This window comes from Enoplosus armatus, chromosome 6 (assembly GCF_043641665.1).
Source record: "Enoplosus armatus isolate fEnoArm2 chromosome 6, fEnoArm2.hap1, whole genome shotgun sequence".
NCBI lineage: Eukaryota > Metazoa > Chordata > Actinopteri > Centrarchiformes > Enoplosidae > Enoplosus > Enoplosus armatus.
In genome coordinates this window covers 5,209,399-5,228,648 of record NC_092185.1, presented here as the reverse complement: position 1 = coordinate 5,228,648, position 19,250 = coordinate 5,209,399, and the positions used below count along the sequence as shown (strand labels likewise).

The window sequence follows — 19,250 nt, the reverse complement described above, 5'->3', positions numbered from 1 at the left end:
TGTTTCACACAAATTCTCACTTTTCTACATACGTTTCTAGTTTGAATTACCGGTCAAATTTGGTTGTAAATGTCTGTTTTTTTCCCTGTTTATTATATTTTTTTTCTGCTCGTCTTTAAACCATCTGTCTGTAAACGTTCAGTTTGATGAGGAAAAAGTAAAACTAGAAAGTGCAGAGGTGCAGAACACACATGCAGTGTCATGCACGTGGACATTTCCATCAAAACATCACTGATTTCATCCAAACAAAGACACCCCCGAAGTCCTGAAAAGTGTTTTGTTTTTTTTCTTTAAGAATCTCTCAGGACTTGTTATTATCCTGTGCCCAAAAGATGTGGTGAAACTTGTGGGTGAAGATAAGAAACATAATTTCTCAGGACTTTGGCGGCTCTGTATTCAACAGTGAAGTAAGTAAGTAGGAGGCCATCTCCGAGGTCACTGTTCACACATAAAACTCAAACACCAAAAACATTTCAAGTATCAGTAAGTTCTCTGATAACACAACATGCTTCTCCTGGTGCAAACACACACACACACACACACGCACACACACACACACACACACATGCAACTTACAAGCTGAGCCTGAACCCATCGGCTGTGAAGATAACACAGTTATTTGTCAGTGGGTTTGTTTACAAAAGTGACATCATTCTACACAAGTCGATCAGTAATCTGGATTGGAAGTTAATGGATTACCAAGAGGAAGGACAGCAAAAAACAATAAAACCTATTTTTCCAGAGTTCTGTCTATTCATCCAGATCTCCGTGTGACCTGAACTTATCAGCTGTAGCTCAAACACACAAAAACAAATAAATACTACCAGTTTTTGGGGCTTTGGGGATTGTAGATGACAGCTAAAAACAACATAAATAACTGATATGTAGATGCAAACTGGAGTAGTTGGAGCTTCTATTTGACAGAAGAGAGTGAAGCTGCCTGCAGTGTGAACGCTGTGTCGTAATATAAGATATTTACCTTGTGTGTGGGAGCTTTGGGACTGAAGGGACTGAAAATCTCATCTCCGTCCACGCTGGACGTACTCAGGCTCTTCATCCTCTCCGCTGCCTCCATCCTCCTCCTCTCGATGTCCTCCTTCATCCGCCTCCTCTCCTCCTGGGAGTCAGGCCACAAAACACTGTTCAACTCCACATTTCTACCTCCACTGTATGAGTGTGATTAGCTGTTAATGTTGTAGAAAAAGCTTCTTAACATCATTTAGACAAATCTGTTCACATTGCACATTATTGTCTCACCTTTCAAGCTAAAATATCCAATTGTTTGGTCACTAGAGGGCACAATAACTCCACATCGAGCTACAAAATGCACCTCTCTGACATGCTATCTTCTTATAAGCTTGTTTTAGCTAACATGCTAGCAAACAGTTTACATCCAGCAGACACGGAGCAGCATTTTCATCCCATTAGAGTCGTGTTTGTGTCCACTCGATGAATATAAGTCCAATACTCACTCTCCTTTTAGCTCTGCTTTTGGTCTCCACCAACTGCTGAGAACAATATCTGTCTCTTTAGCAGCTAAATGTTCCACTTTCTTCACCAGTTCGTCTCTAACTGTGTAAAACCAAAACTAGGAGCTAAAAGGGGCTAAAAAGTTCTGCAGACCTGTAGAGTTGCTTCTAGTTCTGTGCGTTCGTCATTATGAGTAACCCCCTTTTATATTACATGTTGTCACTTCATTAATTATTCATCTAAAATATTAATTAGAGGAGCTTTATTGCTTCACATTATTGGTTAAAGACACAGTATCCTGTTTTTGTTACAGCACCACAAGCCTCAGAAAAATACCTCACAGCTCACTGTCGATGTTCTGAGTTTAAAAGCTTTGGAGAAGATTTTGGGATTTGGTGGAGCTGTTGGAAGCTTTAACAGGCCACACTGGCTCATAAACTCTCCTTTCAATAAACAATATGATGCTTTTGTTCTTTTGTTCTGTTAAATTTGGTCTTGTAGTCACATGTAAACATCTAATGCCTCCGCAAATATTTTAAGACTTTAATGAGGCATGATCACCTCCTCTTTGGTCAGCCGTTGCCGCTCCTCCTCCTCCCTCCGACGCTCCTCTTCCTCCCTGACTCGACGTCTCTCCTCCCTCCTCTTCTTCAGCTCCTCCAGCTCCTGCTCGGCCTCGGCCTGTCGGTGTCTCAGCTGCTCCAACCCCTGGCTCTCCTTCTGCTGGAGGCTCTGCCGGATCTTCTCCAGACGCTGCTCCGTCTCCAGGATGGCCTCCGCCTCCTCTGGCTCCACGGCTCTGCTAGAAACACCAGGGAGGTTTTAAATATTAACTTTTAGCTTTTATTATTGACCTAAACTGAGTCTGTTAGCTTATTTACTGCCCAACCAACCGCCCATGTCACACTATGGACACCTCATGTCCGGAATTTAATGCTTTATTAGCAAAGCAACAATTGTCTGGGAATGGATCTTCTATATATCTATTGATTTGTTTTGCCTTGATTCTGTGGTACCATTGAAATCCATTGTACACAATTTGGCCAGAACTATTTGTCAAAGTCAAATCAAGTCAAGTACTTTCTGTCTTTCTGAAAGCTGAAACTGAATTCTGTTTATATTGTCAGATAAATGATTATCTACTGCTGTGTTGACTGGTAAGACGAAACATTTGTCATTATAACAAAGGTAAGTATTCACTTTTACCACAAATAAAACACACTACACACCTGGTGGACCTTTTCGTCTTGTTGTTCATATATGATGTTGCTTCCTCTTTGCTTGCGTCTCCATTGGCGTTGCTGTGTTTCGGTTCTTGGTGAAGGAAAACCTTGGACGTGTAGGAGATTTTAACTTCTTTTCTTTTCTCCACCTGAACATAAAAAGTTCAACACAATGAATTGAATCTTCTTTTCATATATGTTGTGACCTTAAAGACCTGAACTTGACTTTATTTGGTCTTACCCTGAACGACTTATGACTTGACTTGTTTAGAATGATTTGAGACTGAACCTCAGACTTATTTCACATAAATTGAAACTTGACTCCTGACTTGTCTTGAATGATTTCTGGCTTCACTTGGATTTGTCTCAAATAACTTGAAATACAACTTAGTCTTGTCGTAAACCTGATCTTGAGACTTGATTTGACACTTGTCTTGAATTACTTGAGACTTTACACAGACTAGTCTAAAATGGCACGAGACTTTAAACCTGTCTAGAATAATATGAGACTTTACATCAAACTTGACTTGGACTTGTCTCAAAAGCCTTGAGACTTGACGCGGACTTGTCTTTGACTCATCTCAAAGGACTACGGACTTGTCTTATGAAGATTGACTCCAACTTGTTATGAATGACTTGAGACTTGGCCTGGACTTTTCTCAAATTATCTAACACTTTAATCTGACTTGTCTCGAATAATTTGACTTGTGTCGAATTACTTTAGACTTGACTTGACCTGTCTCAAATGACTATACTTGGACTTGTCTTGAATAACTTGACATAAGGTTTAGTCTTGTCTCGAATGCCTTGAGACTTGACTTGGACTCACTCTGAAGGTCTTGAGATCTGAGACTCGAGATTAGTCAAGAATGAATAAAACCTGACATGCTCGGTGAAGAACCCGTACCTCAGTATTCGGCCTTTGAATCTCCTCCTTCCTCCTGGTCATCACCTCCTCTCTCTTCCTCTTGTCCTCCTCCTCCCTCTCTGTCTCCCTCCTCACCCTCTCAGCTCGAATTGCCTCCTCCTCACGTTCCTTCCTCCTCTCCATCTCCATCCTGGTCGTGTCTACCTCTACTTGCTCCTGTCTCTGGAGTCGGCTGGAGGACGTGGCTGAGGCCTGGACGGTCTTTACGGGTGCAGCTTTGTTTAACGTGACCTCCTCTTCATCCTCGTCCTCCTCGCCTCCTTGGCTGAGCTCCTGCAGGCGCTGCTGCCTTCGTCTCTCTCGGCGCTGAGTCCAGTCGCTGAAGCCTTCGTCCTCCTCCAGAGACGGAGAGCTGCTCGGCTTCAGGCTGCCGTCGTACCTGAGGACAAGACAAGAAAGGAGAGTCAGGACGGCTTACTGACAGTAATTAACTGATCAGCAGCAGGTATTCAAGGTTTCCTTCTACATGATATGTTGCTGTTTTATTCTGACGACTGAATGTAAAGGTGGCTCTTATTTGACTTTACTGCACATTTCTATAAACTGTTAATTAGTATTTAAAATTTTGAGCGTTTTGAATACTTTTGTTTGAAAATAGCAACAGTTATGTCAGGCAAGCCCAGAGAAATAATACATTCGGCACCGATGAAGGACGGCACAGCGCCTGCCCTGCCCTCTTTGTCCGAGTCCATTACACAGTTCATCTCTCCTTTCAGTTAGTCGGGATGAGACACTCTGCTCAGCTGTTTGAGCACTTAGATGACTTTAGTGTTTACAAGAAAGTCTCTCCTGGTGGAGGTTTGTTGATTTTACTCTTGAAAAGCTCAAGGGTCATTAGTCCTGAAATAAGTCACTTTAGAAGTGACGGTTGGGCTCCTGACAGCAGGTCTGATCTGGTCTGCAGGAGCAGAGCTCAGTTTCTGTCCGTCAAAAGGCATTAAGTGATTTTACTAAGGAGCCTTTCAGCGCAGCGTGGGGACGATGACAGGGAGGAGAAAATAACACTGTACAGTAAACATTAAAATTATCTGGAATCATCATCACAGGATGAGTAAAATATCCTCACAACTACCTGCCAGATTACCACAACATCTGGTGTGGATACTCTTAATCCCCAGAGGATAGATAGCTCCACCAACATCAAGACAAAATATTTGACTGTTTGTACTCAAGAAACACCAAAAACCGTCAGATTGCCGTTTCCACCTGTACGTTCTCCCTGTTCAACAGCTGAAACGTATCAGTGTTGTCTGTTCGATCCAAACACGTCTCCTCACTGAGTGGAGCAGATTAAACAGAGTGGGGGGTTAATATGTTTCTCCACTGATTAGCTTCTGTAATCACAGAGCCATTAGCAGCAGACTGCAGCTGACAAATGAAGGATTAGCCTCCGCCACAGCTGAAATAACAACCAGTCAAAACAGGAAATGGAAACTGGCCGCTAGAGGGCTTCGCCACTTGAACGTAAACAGATGTCATTTTGTGGGATTTGCTGTAACAAATGATGATGTCGGAAAACCTCTTTTTAATCCATTACTGACAATCAGTTCACCAGGCTAATGTGACATATTGGTTACTCTCTTGTGGAGGGTCTCTACTCGCAACGCATGACTCAGATGATTTGAATCAACAAGAAAACATTTCTTCATAAATTACATTAGAAAATAACCAAACCTGAACTGGACAAGAGACCAAAGCTTTACCTAACAAAATGTCCCGACACATTGATCAGACAATGACAGAATCTAGCTAGAGCCATTAACATTATTTTGACTCAATCCTACATACACGTCCTGCTGCCCCAAATACTCACTAGAGCACCAAATGTGGATTAATCCGCCGCTGAAAATAGTCCCCAACAAATGCATTATTTCCCTCTGTTTGTTTGATAAAGACTAAAGTGAGCAGCTGTTTTAGGAAATTACTGAACCTTTTTTAATTGAAACTATATATTTGTGAGGTGTTTTTAATTAATTTATGTCTATTAGGAACCAATGGGCTTTGAGCTGATAGCCACAGACAGGAAGTCAGAAAGTATTGAGAGACGGACTAATACATTGTTGGTTGATCGATGGACAGATGTAACTGGACAATTTAATTTTAGCAAAACCTCATGGGCAGAAGATAGAGGTAGCGGTTACTTCAGCCAACATTGGTGGATCCAGCAGTTGACCTCTGAGGCAGGAAATCATGCAGGAAACTTTCAAAACAGCATTACATCACCGCTGCGTCTTGTAGAGAAAACCTTTCAATTACAGGCTGCAGTGGAGCTACCTCACGTCGAGTCACCGCAGCCAGCTGAGCCTGTGATGTGACCGAGGGGAAGGTGTTGGAGGTGCAAGCTGTAATTAAGTGTCTGAAATTAAAAGTCGGCTGAAATGCCACAAGCTTTGACATGGTGGTGGTTTTCCCTCGAGATGCTCTGTCGTAAACATTCTTTGGAGGTTGTGTAATGAGAAGGCAGCTGTGTGTTCGTCTTCATGTCAACACGAAGAGGTTGTTTGCAGCTTTTCCCAATGGAAACATTTGTTTTATGTAACCAGACATCCGTGAAACCCCGTAAACCAGCGAATGTGTGCGCGACGAGGAGCGACGAGCTGGGAAACATGACGACTAATTGTTTAAACTTGCAGTTATCACCAGAAAATAATATATATCGCAGTCACACCGTTAGCAGCTTGTACAGGAAGTCGTTGGACACGAGGGAAGTGAATGAATAATGTTCTGCACTTAATAACTTCCTGGGTTCCCATGATTACATGGACCAGGAATTCAACCACTGTCTGATGTCATATTTGCATTTTTCCTCATTTCCTTGAAATCCTAAAGGAAACTTGACATCTTTTAATTCTTATTATGTCATTGTTATTGTTTTTATCTTATTTTATTTCATGTTTGTATTATTCCAATTATCTGACCTTGTTTGCCTCATTGCCTCCTGAAATGTTTTAATCCTGGTTCAGCCATGTAAAGCTTTGTAACTTTGATTTGAAAAGTGCTGCATGAATAAAGTTTCTTCTACATATTTATGTGAAACAGTTCTGAATGAGTCTCAGTGTCTCAGTGCTTACATGCTCTCCTCTGCCGGCGTCTCGTTTTCCGGTGAAGACTCTCCGGGCAGCGAGCCGCCGTCCGTCCAGCTTGTGGCCTCTCGAGCTCTCCGACGACGCTCCCTCTCCACCTCCTCGGCATCCTCGATGCTCCTCTGAGCCGTCAGCCTGGAGAGGAGGGAGCACACAGTGCAGTTAGCAAAGGTGGGAAGTAACAGAGTACCTTTACTCCAGTTCATTACTGAAGTAAAACTCAAATGTGTCAGTACTTTACCTTAAATGTAATGGTTTTACTCCATCACATTTTTGTGATTTAACCGATTTAAAGAGAAAATATCACTGTTGTTGGGTAAAAATCTGCTTGTTGGGATATTCCATATACTGTATGTATATACTACAAGATGTCTACTCCATCCAGTTACCATTCTCCCAGTTCTTCCCTACTTCTACAGTCATAGATAATCCTACAAAGGATCAGATTGGAGACAAAACAGCCAATCAGAAATGACCTAATCCAATCTTCCAATTGCAAGGCCTGCTGCTAATGATCGATTAACTGAAGGTGACATCTTCTAATTGCTGGCTTTGTCAACAGTTTAACCACTTTTAAGAAGCTGGAAATAGAAAATGTTTTGCTTGAGAAGTCACTTAAAGGATTCATCAGTTCTCAAAATTGTTGCAGATTCATTTTCTGTTGATCGACTAATTGACAAACCGCTGAATTGTTTCAGCAGTCAGAAATGAGACACATGAACTGTGAACCTCATATCCACAATTTTTGGAATTAAATTAATGGACTCAATGAAAAACCTCAGAACAAAATAAAAACAACATCCCCAACATTTCTGGAAACTTACAGAAGGGATCACTCAAATGCTGACTTTTACATGTAATGAGTACTTTTCCACTGTGGTATTGCTCCTCACAGTCTTTCATCACTGGTGGTTGGGAAATAATAAAAGCTTAAATGAGAAACATTTGTCAAGTGTAACACACGACACACAGACTCCCGACTCTTCGCCGTCTCTCGGGCCTCCTCGCTGTCTCAACAAAGAGTCTGTTGAGTTGTGAAGAAGCTGAGATCCGGCCAGGGGAACATCTGCCAGGCGGCGGACAAGAAACGACTGTTTATCTGCAGGATAAACACTCGTGCTCTCCACCTCATGTCAGCATGACATCACAGCATTTATTACAAACACTGTTAATCTTTATTTATCCGGAGACAGCGGCAAACACACACACAGGCATGAATGCTCTGCTCAGCAATGCCCTTCAGAGCGACACCAGGAGCTATAATCCCCAGTTCCTCATCTCAGCTGTACGTTGTTCACTTTAAATGTTGTTACACATTTTCTTGTTTGTTTGACAATCAGCTAATCAGCTTTAGGAGTTGTGATTTAAGGAAATGAAAGGAAGGACTTCTGGATCTGTAATCATGTTTGGTTTTGTGTCACTTTATTAAGTTTTACTATTTTCCTACTGTGGTCGTGACAGTTTAACTTAAAGGGGTTTGAGGTGCAACCTGTGTTGATTTCTATGAGCTAACTTTTCTGAGAAGCTTTTACTCTGAAATTCTGAGAATATCAAAAGCCCTTTTAGATCCCCGACTGTAACCTGGTCTGTGGCTTGTGTTGTTGTTGCTCCTGTTTCATCCTCAGTGGAGACGGTTTGAGGACTAACAGGTCAATAAGCTCCATGTGGCTGCTCAGGTGTTGAGTTACTAAACTCACATTTGGCTTTTGGGTCACTAATAGATCCATAGAGGCTCCAAGACTCCATCTGTTCCTCCATTTTCTTTAACGGACAGATCGATGTAGGAGGGGCATGCTGTGACCTCTGACCCTCGGCATCATCACAGAGGAAACTTTCATCTTTACAACCTCTCAGGTCCAGTTTATATGTAGTTACACGCTGCAGCGACCCCTCCTCTCTGAGATGTTTTGCACAAAACTGATTCATAAATGACAAAATTCATCATCTTGAGTAGTTTGACTTCAGTATGATTTGAATTCCTGTTCATCTCCTGCACCTCCATCACTGCTCTCCGTCACTGTAGATAGTTTTACAACTTTTATCACATTAGACTTTTTGCAGTCTTTCCCTTTATCATGTTGTTTTTCAAAGTAAATATCCTGAAATAAACACAATCTAAAGATGACAAGTTGCTACATGTATAAACACAAGCAGCAATTTTGCAGTATCTACCTGCTGCTGTTTGAATATCAGTAGTGGCAGCCATTTTTCTGGCTCTGGCACAACAAGATGACGACCCCATTCTCAATCCCGCCTACTAAGCTCTGATTGGCTCGGTTGTTTTTTCAACAGCTGGCAAAATACCCAAAATATCTGAGATGTGGGCGAGTCAGGATACTGATAAGCTCTTCACTTGTCAGCATCAGCATCACTTCCTCCTCCTCCTCCTCCTCCATTTTTCCCTCCGTCCTTCCTGTGGACAGGCGGAGGACGAGCAGACAGGAAGTGAGTGAAGGAACGAAGGTGGAGAGGCCAATGAACAGCTGGATGCTTCACTGATGTGAAACTCAGAGCAAACAGTATTTGTTTTAGAGTTGCTGGAGGCAGCAGATAGGCAGCGGTCAGGACGCTTCACTCAGCGTCAGACAGGACGGCAGTTACAGAAACAGTTGGCTTTCAAAATAAAAGCTTCCTGGAAGTTATCGTTTAATGTTTAAAATCCATCCACGTTGTCTTCAAAACACATTTAAGCCAGCCAGTCTTTGGCGGCCACTGTGGTCACAAGTGGTAATTACAGTACAATGCTAAAGTAACCTAACAGTAGTACAAGTAGACAAAGAGTTATAAAGTCAGCGTCAGTTACACAGCAGTAGTTAAGTTAGCTAACATTTAGTTTGGTTTCAGACCTCTTTTACTTAAGTACAACTAGTAATACCACAGCGTAGAAATACTCTATTACAAGTAAAAGCCCTGAATTAAAAATGTTACTTAATTATAAGTACATCAACAAGTATTATCGGCAAAATGTACTTAAAGTATTAGTAGTAAAAGTAGTCATTATGCAGGATGGCTCCTTTCAAAGTGTTATATTATACAATATATATCATTCTGTTTTAATCTCTAACAAATACACGTAAGAGCATTTTAATGTTGTAGTTCGTCAATGTGGAGCAAATTTTAGGGACTTTGTATACTACTGGGTAGAGTAGTAGTATAGTACTGCATCATAAATCATATAAGCATATCATGTGTGCTGCATGTAAAACGTAATAAGAGGAATGTTTCTTAAAGAAAGTTAGGAAACTTTCCAACAGTGTGTGGCATTTAAACAAATTACTGTTAATATCTATCTTATTGGCATCTTCAAACTCAAATATTAATTCTGACCTACAATCACCAAAGAAGTATTTTGTGTGTCTGTGTGAGCCCTGACAGTGGAGCGTAGGTGGTGTATAAAAACAGGCTCTGGTTGCTGGTTTGTCTATTGTCAGCAGTTTGGGTGTTGAAAGCTGCAGCAGACTGATTGAGCTAAACTCTCCCTCCTCTGCCTCCTCATCACGTCTCCTTTCTGCAATCAGCGCTGTGGGATTTTGTCATGCTTGGCACCGTCTCAAACATCTGATTCAGACTAAATGATTAATCTCCTCTCAGAGTGATTCTAAAGTACCGGGATTACCGGCAGCTTTACTTCCTCCATCTCGCCCTGTGTTTTATCAAAAACCAAAGCTGGCTTTCTCGCTCGTGTCATCTAATCATCGCAGCAGGGCAGAAATATTGCCCCTCGTCCAAAACCCTGAGGGCCGGTCTGGACTTTATCGGGCTAATGACGCCTCTCCAGACACTCTCCAATCACAACAACATGAACTGAACACTTTCACTTCCTCAGCGGGAGTCGAGCAGGTTTTCTGTGGTCTTGTGTTGTCGTCTCTCTGTAAACTGACACCAGAGGCAAGACTGAGCACGCTGCCTCCGTGAAGGTTTCCTTAGATAAAGGCTGACAATGTGCCCTTGAACCCTGGAGGTCAGAGTGATTGGCAGAAGGTTTAACCCGTCAGTCGACACACCTGAGCTGAAAAGTCAACATGAGACCAGAGAACTGCTGGTGAAATTGTACAACCTTAAAAAGTCTTTAAACATCTTTTGTTTTCGGAAAACTGGATTTTTGGAAATGTGGTCTCACAATGACTGTGACCAAAGAAACATTTCCACAGTTATATTGTACGTTAAATATACCCTATAACAACAAGAAGAGAAATATGAACAAATAAGAGGAAAAGAAGAAGATGGATGAAAAACAGCCTTCAAAGCAATGCTTATCAATTTGCAACATAATAAGGAAATGTTGTTGCAGGTCCAGGTCTAATGGAGGTTAGCTAACAAGCTAATCCATGTAGTCAGCTGGGTTTAGTTGACAGCAGAGAGTTCAGATAGAGCTCAAACCAACAACCCTACTATGAGGACAGGACTGTATGCAGTCACTGTCCCCCAATGGGTGTTTGTCTCTTTTATATGATTATATTTCTACACCTACACAACGTATAAATGGGATATGAATGAGTTCTTGGAAGGTGTACTTCTCTGATGGAGCGAGGCAAAACAATTTCCCCCTGCTTTCAGTCTTTGTACTAAGCTAGGCTACCAGGACACACAGAGATGAAACTGATATCCATCTTCTCGTCTGACTCTGGGGAAACATGGCAAAGAAAATGATAAATGGTATCCCAAAAATGTTGGACTGTTTCTATAAGTAACAAACAGTTTCCCAGTGTTTTGGAGACACAGCTGGTTGCTCGCAGATTTGCGGCACAAAAATGTTCTAAACGAAAAAGAAACCATCAGTTCTGTGATCACCAACAGCAACCACCAGAAACCCGACACACAAACCAGATAAAAGCTACACCACCTGCCAACCGACCATCTAAACCACATATTGTTGGTCTCTATCTGTCTGCACTTGTTCAGGCTTCAGCTTTATTGTCCGGCAACGTTTCACCGGAACGAGAGTGAAAGAGGGATTCACTGTCAGGAGGAAAAAGGTTAAAAGTATTAAAGGCCTCAGCTGCTCTTTTGTAAGCACCCATGCTGTCATCGGCGGGATGACTCGGTTGAATGACACAATAATAACACGGTTTCCTTTCAGTCTGAAAGCCCGCCAGGCTCCACGGGACAGATGAGGACGGTGGGAAGACGTTTGTGAGATGAAGTCACTGTTGTGCTGAAACAAGTCAGGGCAGCGGAGGGCACTGAATCACTCTGACAACAAAACAACAAAAAGACGCCACTTCCCAGAAAAAAAGTCGCTGGAGTCGCTAGACGAGTTGTGAAGAAAGAGTCAAAGGTTTTAACCTGCCCACAACAGACAACGGCTGTTTTCATGTTTCACACAGTTACTGCTTTACCACAGCTTCTGGAGCTTCACCATCACTGTCCAGTGGTTTTAAAATGGACAGGAACATTGTCATATCTCCCCATTTTTACTGGTAACACGTGGTGCAATGAAGAAGAGAATAATACAGTTTTAGTTTTTAGGAATGGCAATGTCAGCAGGTCAGTCGTTGGACGGCCCACCAGTTTAGTCCAGACTGAAATATCTCAACATCTACGTAATGGATTGGGACAGAATTTGGGACAGACATTCACGATTCCCAGAAGATACATCTTAATGATTCTGGACATCCCCTGACTTTTTCTCTAGCGCAAATATTGGATGGATTGCCAATAAATTTGGTTGAGACGTTCCTTTTGGGACGAATTGTAATCTCTTTGGTGGCCTCTTAACGCTTCATCTAGCGCCATCATCAGGTCAAAATTGTCCATTACTTTAATGTAGGACGAGGTACTTGCCAAAGTAGAAACATTCCTATCATTCTTACCTACGTAGTTTATAACCTGCAAATGATAGTAGGCTAACATGCTAAACTAAGTGGTGAATATGGCTATGGCTATGTGCTGTACAGCCTCACAGAGCTGCTAGCATGGCTGTAGACCGGTAGTCTTTTTATTAATTCCTTTCCAAAAATTGAGCTCAAGTTGTATTACCCTCCTAAAAAACAGCGCTTTGCTGGATCTTTTTGGGGCTCAATCTGGGATCAGTTTCCTCTGCTGTCAGGGATCAAGAGGGAAACCAGGGAAAGAAACTTGGCTTGTGTTTCTCTCTGCTTCATAGGAGTTTTCCAGAAAAGTTTCTGAATCAAAAGATGCTGCTCGAAATGTTGCTCACCCTGACAACAGCACTGACACAATAAATGTCTGATATGCCTGGCATGTTCCAGGTCCAGCTCTGGGCCCCTAAAATCATTCAACCCAGAATGTTTAGTATCCCTGAATTAGATTATTAAACAGACTAAACCGTCCAGATGTCTTTTCACTGAATGACTGAACAATAATAATAAAGGTTTCACTTTCGTGTGCTTGTCAGCCCAATTCAGACATTTTAGACAGACATGTATTTTCCTTATCTGCGACAGCAGAGGAAACTGAGCCTGATTTTAAAGGAAAGAGAAAGAAATTAAGAAGTAATGCAATGATGGTCACTGTGACGAGGGCTGAGATTATATTCCTACGTTTCAGGAAAAAGCTGAACACTAGCTGTATGTATACTGGACACAACAATGACCAGACACCAGTTGTCACGACCAGAAGTCCAACAAGCCCCCCTGAGACATCGAGCAGACAGTAATCACCCTGTTATGGCTGCATGTCTGGGTGCCTGCCCCCCATGCAGAGCACAAATGGGCTGCAGCACATTTCCTACAGATCCCTGAAGTCTGGGAACCCTGCAGGTTTGTTTGCACACAGGCTTTAACTGGAGGACAGGAATGAGATGAACAGTCATTTTCCAACACGTCAGAATGAACCCGCAAGAAAAAACATTCATCCCGAAGGACTGCAAACAACTCAGGGTTTTTGGATCGAGAGAAGTTTAAAAGAAGTTGACGAGGACACCAGGGAAGAAAATACCTTCATGTGATCGCTCAATGTGAACCTAAATAAACCAAAATCCTGAGACCAGAGAAGTTAGGAAAGTATTCTGGTCCATACCATTTTTGATATAGTTCCCACATTAGTAATTAATGCCCTTAAATTACTTAATTTGTTCCCATAAATTAATAGTTGATGCCTTTGAATGTTACCCTCTCCCATCTATCTTCTGTATAAATGAAGAACTCCAGAATCTTGAAGATGAGTTTCTATGAAGTGGATGACATCCGCGGTATTATTAAAGGCTTTACAGCAAAATTGGGGCGCTTCTCATCAGCATATCTGATTTTTCACCCCATGTTGTCCATCGTATTGCATAACACTATGACTTTAGTCTCAGCCTTAACCAAGCCAAAACCAAAACAGTTTAAAAAAACATATATTGTTGTTGAAATATATTCAGAATGTCAAAACAAACAAAAAAATCTGACTTGAAGGAAACTCCATCAACTGATTATTTTAAAAGTAAATGCTTGCAACATTGTTGTGTGCTCCTCATGAATCTGAATCTGATTATACTTCACGTGGACAGTACAGTACAGTACAGTACAGTAGTGATACCAACATGTACTTTCTAAGATAAAAACCACATGTGGTGCAGCTGCTGATTCAGAGTACTGGCACCCTCCAGTTCAATCAGTGGTTAACCTAATGTGACGAAAAGCTGAAGTATATCAACATATCTTCGTCCCTGCTAGCATAACACACCTGAATCTCCGACCAAACTGTCAGTTGCATTGTGGGTAATGCAGGTGCCAGGTTTTGACCAGGAAGAAGAATGTGTGGAATAAAATATCTCTGGTACTTTTAAGGGTGCATCTTACTACATTGGGAGTATGAAATTCTGTTTATTCAGTGCACAAATTGAGAAATCAGTTCACCAAAGATGTACAGTATCTACCAGAGAGGAGTTTCTGCTGTCTGTGTTTTCATCACGTCATCATACTGAAGTCGAGAGATAAAAACCTGTCATCTGCTCTCACAGATACGACTCCTGGAAACAGGAAACCCCTCTCTGTTTACTTTCTCTCCGTCCTTTTAATGCGGACAACCTGCAGAGGGACGGAGAGTTCAGCACCCCCATCACTCATCAGCTAACTCCACCTCCCCCCAAAAACATTCCTCAGTCTCTTATCTCCCCGTATCGTAAACACCGAGGACACCCACCCATGTGTGGGGGATTCAGGGGTCAGAGGTCACATCAGTCAGTTTGTTTTGAAGCAGGTATGCCTCCTGGATGACATCACCACCGAGGACTGAGCCGGGCCAGGCCAGGCCAGGCCAGGCCGGGGGCTGATTAAAAACAGCCCTGCCTGCCTTGACCCGCTGCGAAGAATGGCACACAATCTGATAACAGCATGTTTCGGATTTGAGTCAGCGACACTTTCTGATGATGTCGTGTTCGTGCGTGATGTTACAGCCGATACTGTGATACTGCAAAGATGATGTTACACAGGTAAATATGAAAATACCTCCTCACTGAGCAGCAGTATCACTTTGTGATACAGCCAGTGTTGTAGTTTGTTGGCTAGACAGACTTTTGTTGGAAATGTTCAGCATCAAACTGTTACAGACAACAAAACTGGTCAGGTGACTTGGCCACAACCCCAAATATTTTCAAACAAACAACAAAAGGCAGGTAAATGTACTTCAGTTATCTCAACAAGGTCAGAATGACACTAGTGATGTCCTCATGACATGTACAGACAGACTGAAAAGTAACTAAAGCTGTGAAATAAATGAACTGGACTGGAAAAGTTCAAAACAACTTCTAAATATACAGACGTCGAACTCATGTAAAGGCTGAACTTTCAATCTCAGCATGGACAAGAAGTTATTACAGCAATGGGAATTTAAACATCTTCAAATCCATGACGACAGAGTGAACTGCATCTGCCAAAGAATATTGTTGATCAAAAGCTCTAAAAGTCCTACTAAATTGACTTTGTGGTGAGATTGTTTTGCTAACGGCTCAAAGTCAAGAATGAACTTAACTTTCAAACTCAACATATAAACCATTTGAATTTTCTGAATCCCTAAAAGTGAAATCGGGGCGTTTCTAACGACAATAAACCAAATTTATAAGCAATTATAGCTCAAAATGTAGCTACAGGAAACGACCCTACAAACAACACAGCCTGGATTAAACTAAACTCCTTAACAGCTCTAACAGCCTGAAAGTGCAGAGTGAATCACGCCGTCTGACGTGGACGGCGGATGTAAAGCTCAGATGCCTTCGTCGTGAGAGTGTTTCTGGAGTGATGTCAGCCAGACTGATGCCATCTGCTGAGCGGACTGAATCACAGCGAGACGCCGCCTCCTCCAGCTGTTATCTGCTTCGTAAACATACAGCCCGACCTCCGTTCTCACTGTGACTCAGAGGTTTACATCGAGCTCACTGATTATAACACCTCCAGGCTCACCGAGACACCCCGAGCAGGCTCACAGGTCAATAACTCAAAGGCTTTAACACAGGCTGTGACAAATCCACGCATCAGCTTTCTGAAGAAGAACTCTTGAGTAATTGGAAAGTCACCGTCTTTCTGGTTTTACATTCAAGTCCGCAAAGATTCACACACTTGCCAGCATCTGATGAATCGAAACTGGAACTGGAGTAATCTTAGACTAGAAGTCTCGAAAACATTTTGGACCTGATGTGAAACAGAGAAAACTACACAAACCCGACGTTCATGAATACATTTTCAAAATAAGACAGACCTGAAAACAGTCAGAAATACACCCAAGGCTTGTAGGCCCTGATCCTAAACACGATCGACACGAACAGACCCAACAAAAACAAATTGTCATGACTGAAACTCGTTTATTTTCCCGATGATGTCATCGTGTCGTCTGAATTTGCCATTAATCCCAAAGAGCAGCTGAGTCATTAGTTTTAGAGGACTCCTGTCATGATCTGAAGTGCTTAACAAATGGAAATTTAATGACAACCCATCCAACAGTCGTTGAGATATTTCACTAAAGAGTGTGGTGGACCAGCAGATCGACAGACGGCTGAACTAGAAGAAGTCTTCACAGGACGTTCAACTGCCAACAACTATCGGAGAGTTAGATGAGAAGATCAATACCACTCATATCTGTTTGTACAGATTAAACTAAGGAGATGTAACGTGTTAATTAGTGAACTTTAGAGGTGCACCTTTGGACTGAGCCAGGGTAGCCGTTTCCCCGTTTCCAGTCTTTGTGCTAAGCTAAGCTGCTAACCGGCTGCTACCTGGAGCTTCAGATTTAATGGACAGATGTGAGGGTGGTATCGATCTTCTCTTCTAACGCTCTGCCAGAAAGCAAATAACGTTGTTGGTGCGGTGAAGTGGAACAGCTAAGTCAGTCTTGCTGACCGGATGAAAGACGGAGTGCTCTGATTGGTCGATGTAGTCTGCACTATCTCTCGGCCAAGTCGTGGCAACAATTTACAACTCAGTATGCGTCTTTAGACTGGAGGAACTTTTTCATAGTTCTAAGAACAGTTGGAGGATCCTGCCTCTGTTTATTGTGTTCACACTCTGAGAACAATCGTAGTTCTAAGAACGCTGTTTTGAGGGACGTTTTAGCTCTTATTTCAGAGTAGACAAGAGGAACCTCGAGTGACGTGAAGTGTACGTTGAGTGCCTGTGTAACAGCTCATGACGGTAGCCTTAAGAAAATTTACCAAAACACGGACAAATGGACCGACAGTGAAGTCCTGGCTTCATTGAGCGCATATGCGACGGGGGAAATACATGATTTTGACTCGTCAAAGAGAAATATAAAAATCTTGTGTGTGACGTTGCCATGCCAACTTCGTCACTTCGGCGTTCCTATTGGCGGTGTGAATGCAAACCAAAAAAAAAAGCCCTTAAAGGTATCTAGTTCTCAGGGAGTCCCCAGAACTGTTTGGTCCGAAAACGCCTTATGATCGTCTCATCTGACACAATGACCATCTCGAAAAAATCCCCACGTTACAATACGTCTTATCTCCTCTGTTACAAAACCACTGAGGAGTCAAACTGGAACCTGACACAGGATAAAAACAATCTTCCCCAAAAGACAGGACGTGCCGCCACCCGAAAGCACCCAGAAACAAAAGACCGACTCAGGCGACCTTTCACCTCTGACACCTCGGTCACCGACACCACTTCCCCTCTCTGTGAAACCGAGAAGCCTCGGGCGTCCAGCTCGCCTCGAACCTCCCAGTTAGTCTGCACTCACAGATGAGAGGCAACTAGGATCCTCCTCACTTACATTTCCTGCCTTGATTTAGCTGATTTTTGCCACTAATTAAACATGCTTGTGACTGTGTTTAAAAAGGAAAATAATAAAGATTACTGCGCAAAATGTTTTTTTAATAATGTTCCTTTGTTATGATTAATTAATGTGAGTGGAGGTAAGTCGACTCAAACCCCCAAAATCCTCCCAAAACCCTGCGTGACCCAAAAACACTCCCAGTAATCCCACTGTTCCCATTTAGACAGACGTGTTTACCACAAAGACACTTCAAATATCCGCCTCATCCTCATATGCAGATATGAAATGCTTTGTTTTTTTCCCTCCAGGTTTCAGGGGAAAATTCACCTTAAGAATAAAAATAAAGAGTCAGATAAATTTTCCTGAAACTGAATCAGTGTATGTGTGATGTAAGTGTGTGTTTTTTGAAGTGTGTGTGGTGTTCAAATATTAACCTGAGCTGCTTCTTTCTGTGTGTTACAACAGAAACAAACAGAAACCTGCAGCAGAAAAAGATCGACCACATACCTCATCAGGTTTTGTAAACCCTGTTTGCTGGAGTTTCTCCTCAGCAGAGCGTTGGACATGTTGGCCTCTTTTCTTCTTCTTCTCCTGCTTCTTCTTCTTCTTCTTCTTCTTCTTCTTCTTCTTCTTCTTCTTCTCCTCTCCCTCTGGTAGAAATAAAACAGATCAGACACCAGCCGCTCAGAGCAACTTTCTCCTCTTCTTCTTTTCAGTTTCCACCTCGACACTGAAGGCAGCTTTCTGTCCTGCAGCCGCACCGAAACCCAGAGCTCAAAGTTATGATGTGTGTGAGAGTGTGTGTTACGCTTTTAAAGCCTCTTCCCACACACACACACTTTTGTTGTATATCACACACAGTTTCCTCCCCTGCAATGCTTGTTGGGAATGTCAGCGGAGCTCAGAGTGACTCCCTCCTCTCTCTCTCGGAGGCTGGGTTTTTAGTCATTACACTCACCCCCCCTCTCTCGCTCCCTCACACACACACACACACACACACACACACACACACACACACACACACACACACCTCACACCCCTCCCTCTGTCCTACATGTGGTTTTCATTGAAGAGCTCAGAGCAGCGGGGCCCAACATCTCTCTCTCTCTTTTTGCTGTCTTTCTTTGCTGCCTTTCTCTGTTATGCCGGGTCATGTGGTCTTCCCTGAGGGGGAATGAAAGACGAGACCCCCCCCCAAAAATCCACTACTGAACAATCCCCGTCTTCTACCCAACATTTCAATCTCCCTCCAGTAGATTAGCAGAACAGCAGCAGCAGGACAACAACGTGAAAGGAGGATGTTTGTTATTGCTCTCTGCTGCAGGCATTAAGAAGTGAAAGTATGAAAGTCATAATGTAAAATGCTCCGATACAAGTCAAATC

General features: G+C 42.5%; 1 protein-coding gene across 2 annotated transcripts in view; it reads right to left on the bottom strand.

Moving 5' to 3' along the window:
* The window catches only part of lsp1a (lymphocyte specific protein 1 a), a 37,416-nt gene extending 18,688 nt beyond the window's left edge, over positions 1–18,728 (bottom strand). The window contains exons 1-6 of one of the 2 annotated variants that reach the window (XM_070907305.1): positions 18,375–18,728; positions 6,693–6,839; positions 3,601–4,000; positions 2,700–2,842; positions 2,032–2,272; positions 980–1,117 (exon numbers count right to left, since the gene is read on the bottom strand). In XM_070907305.1, coding sequence (XP_070763406.1) covers positions 980–1,117; positions 2,032–2,272; positions 2,700–2,842; positions 3,601–4,000; positions 6,693–6,839; positions 18,375–18,433 — 1,128 coding nt within the window. In that variant the 5' untranslated portion in view covers positions 18,434–18,728. The remainder of the gene's footprint in view (positions 1–979; positions 1,118–2,031; positions 2,273–2,699; positions 2,843–3,600; positions 4,001–6,692; positions 6,840–18,374) is intronic. The other variant, XM_070907306.1, reaches the window with a different exon arrangement.
* Between the last annotated feature and the right edge of the window lie 522 nt (positions 18,729–19,250).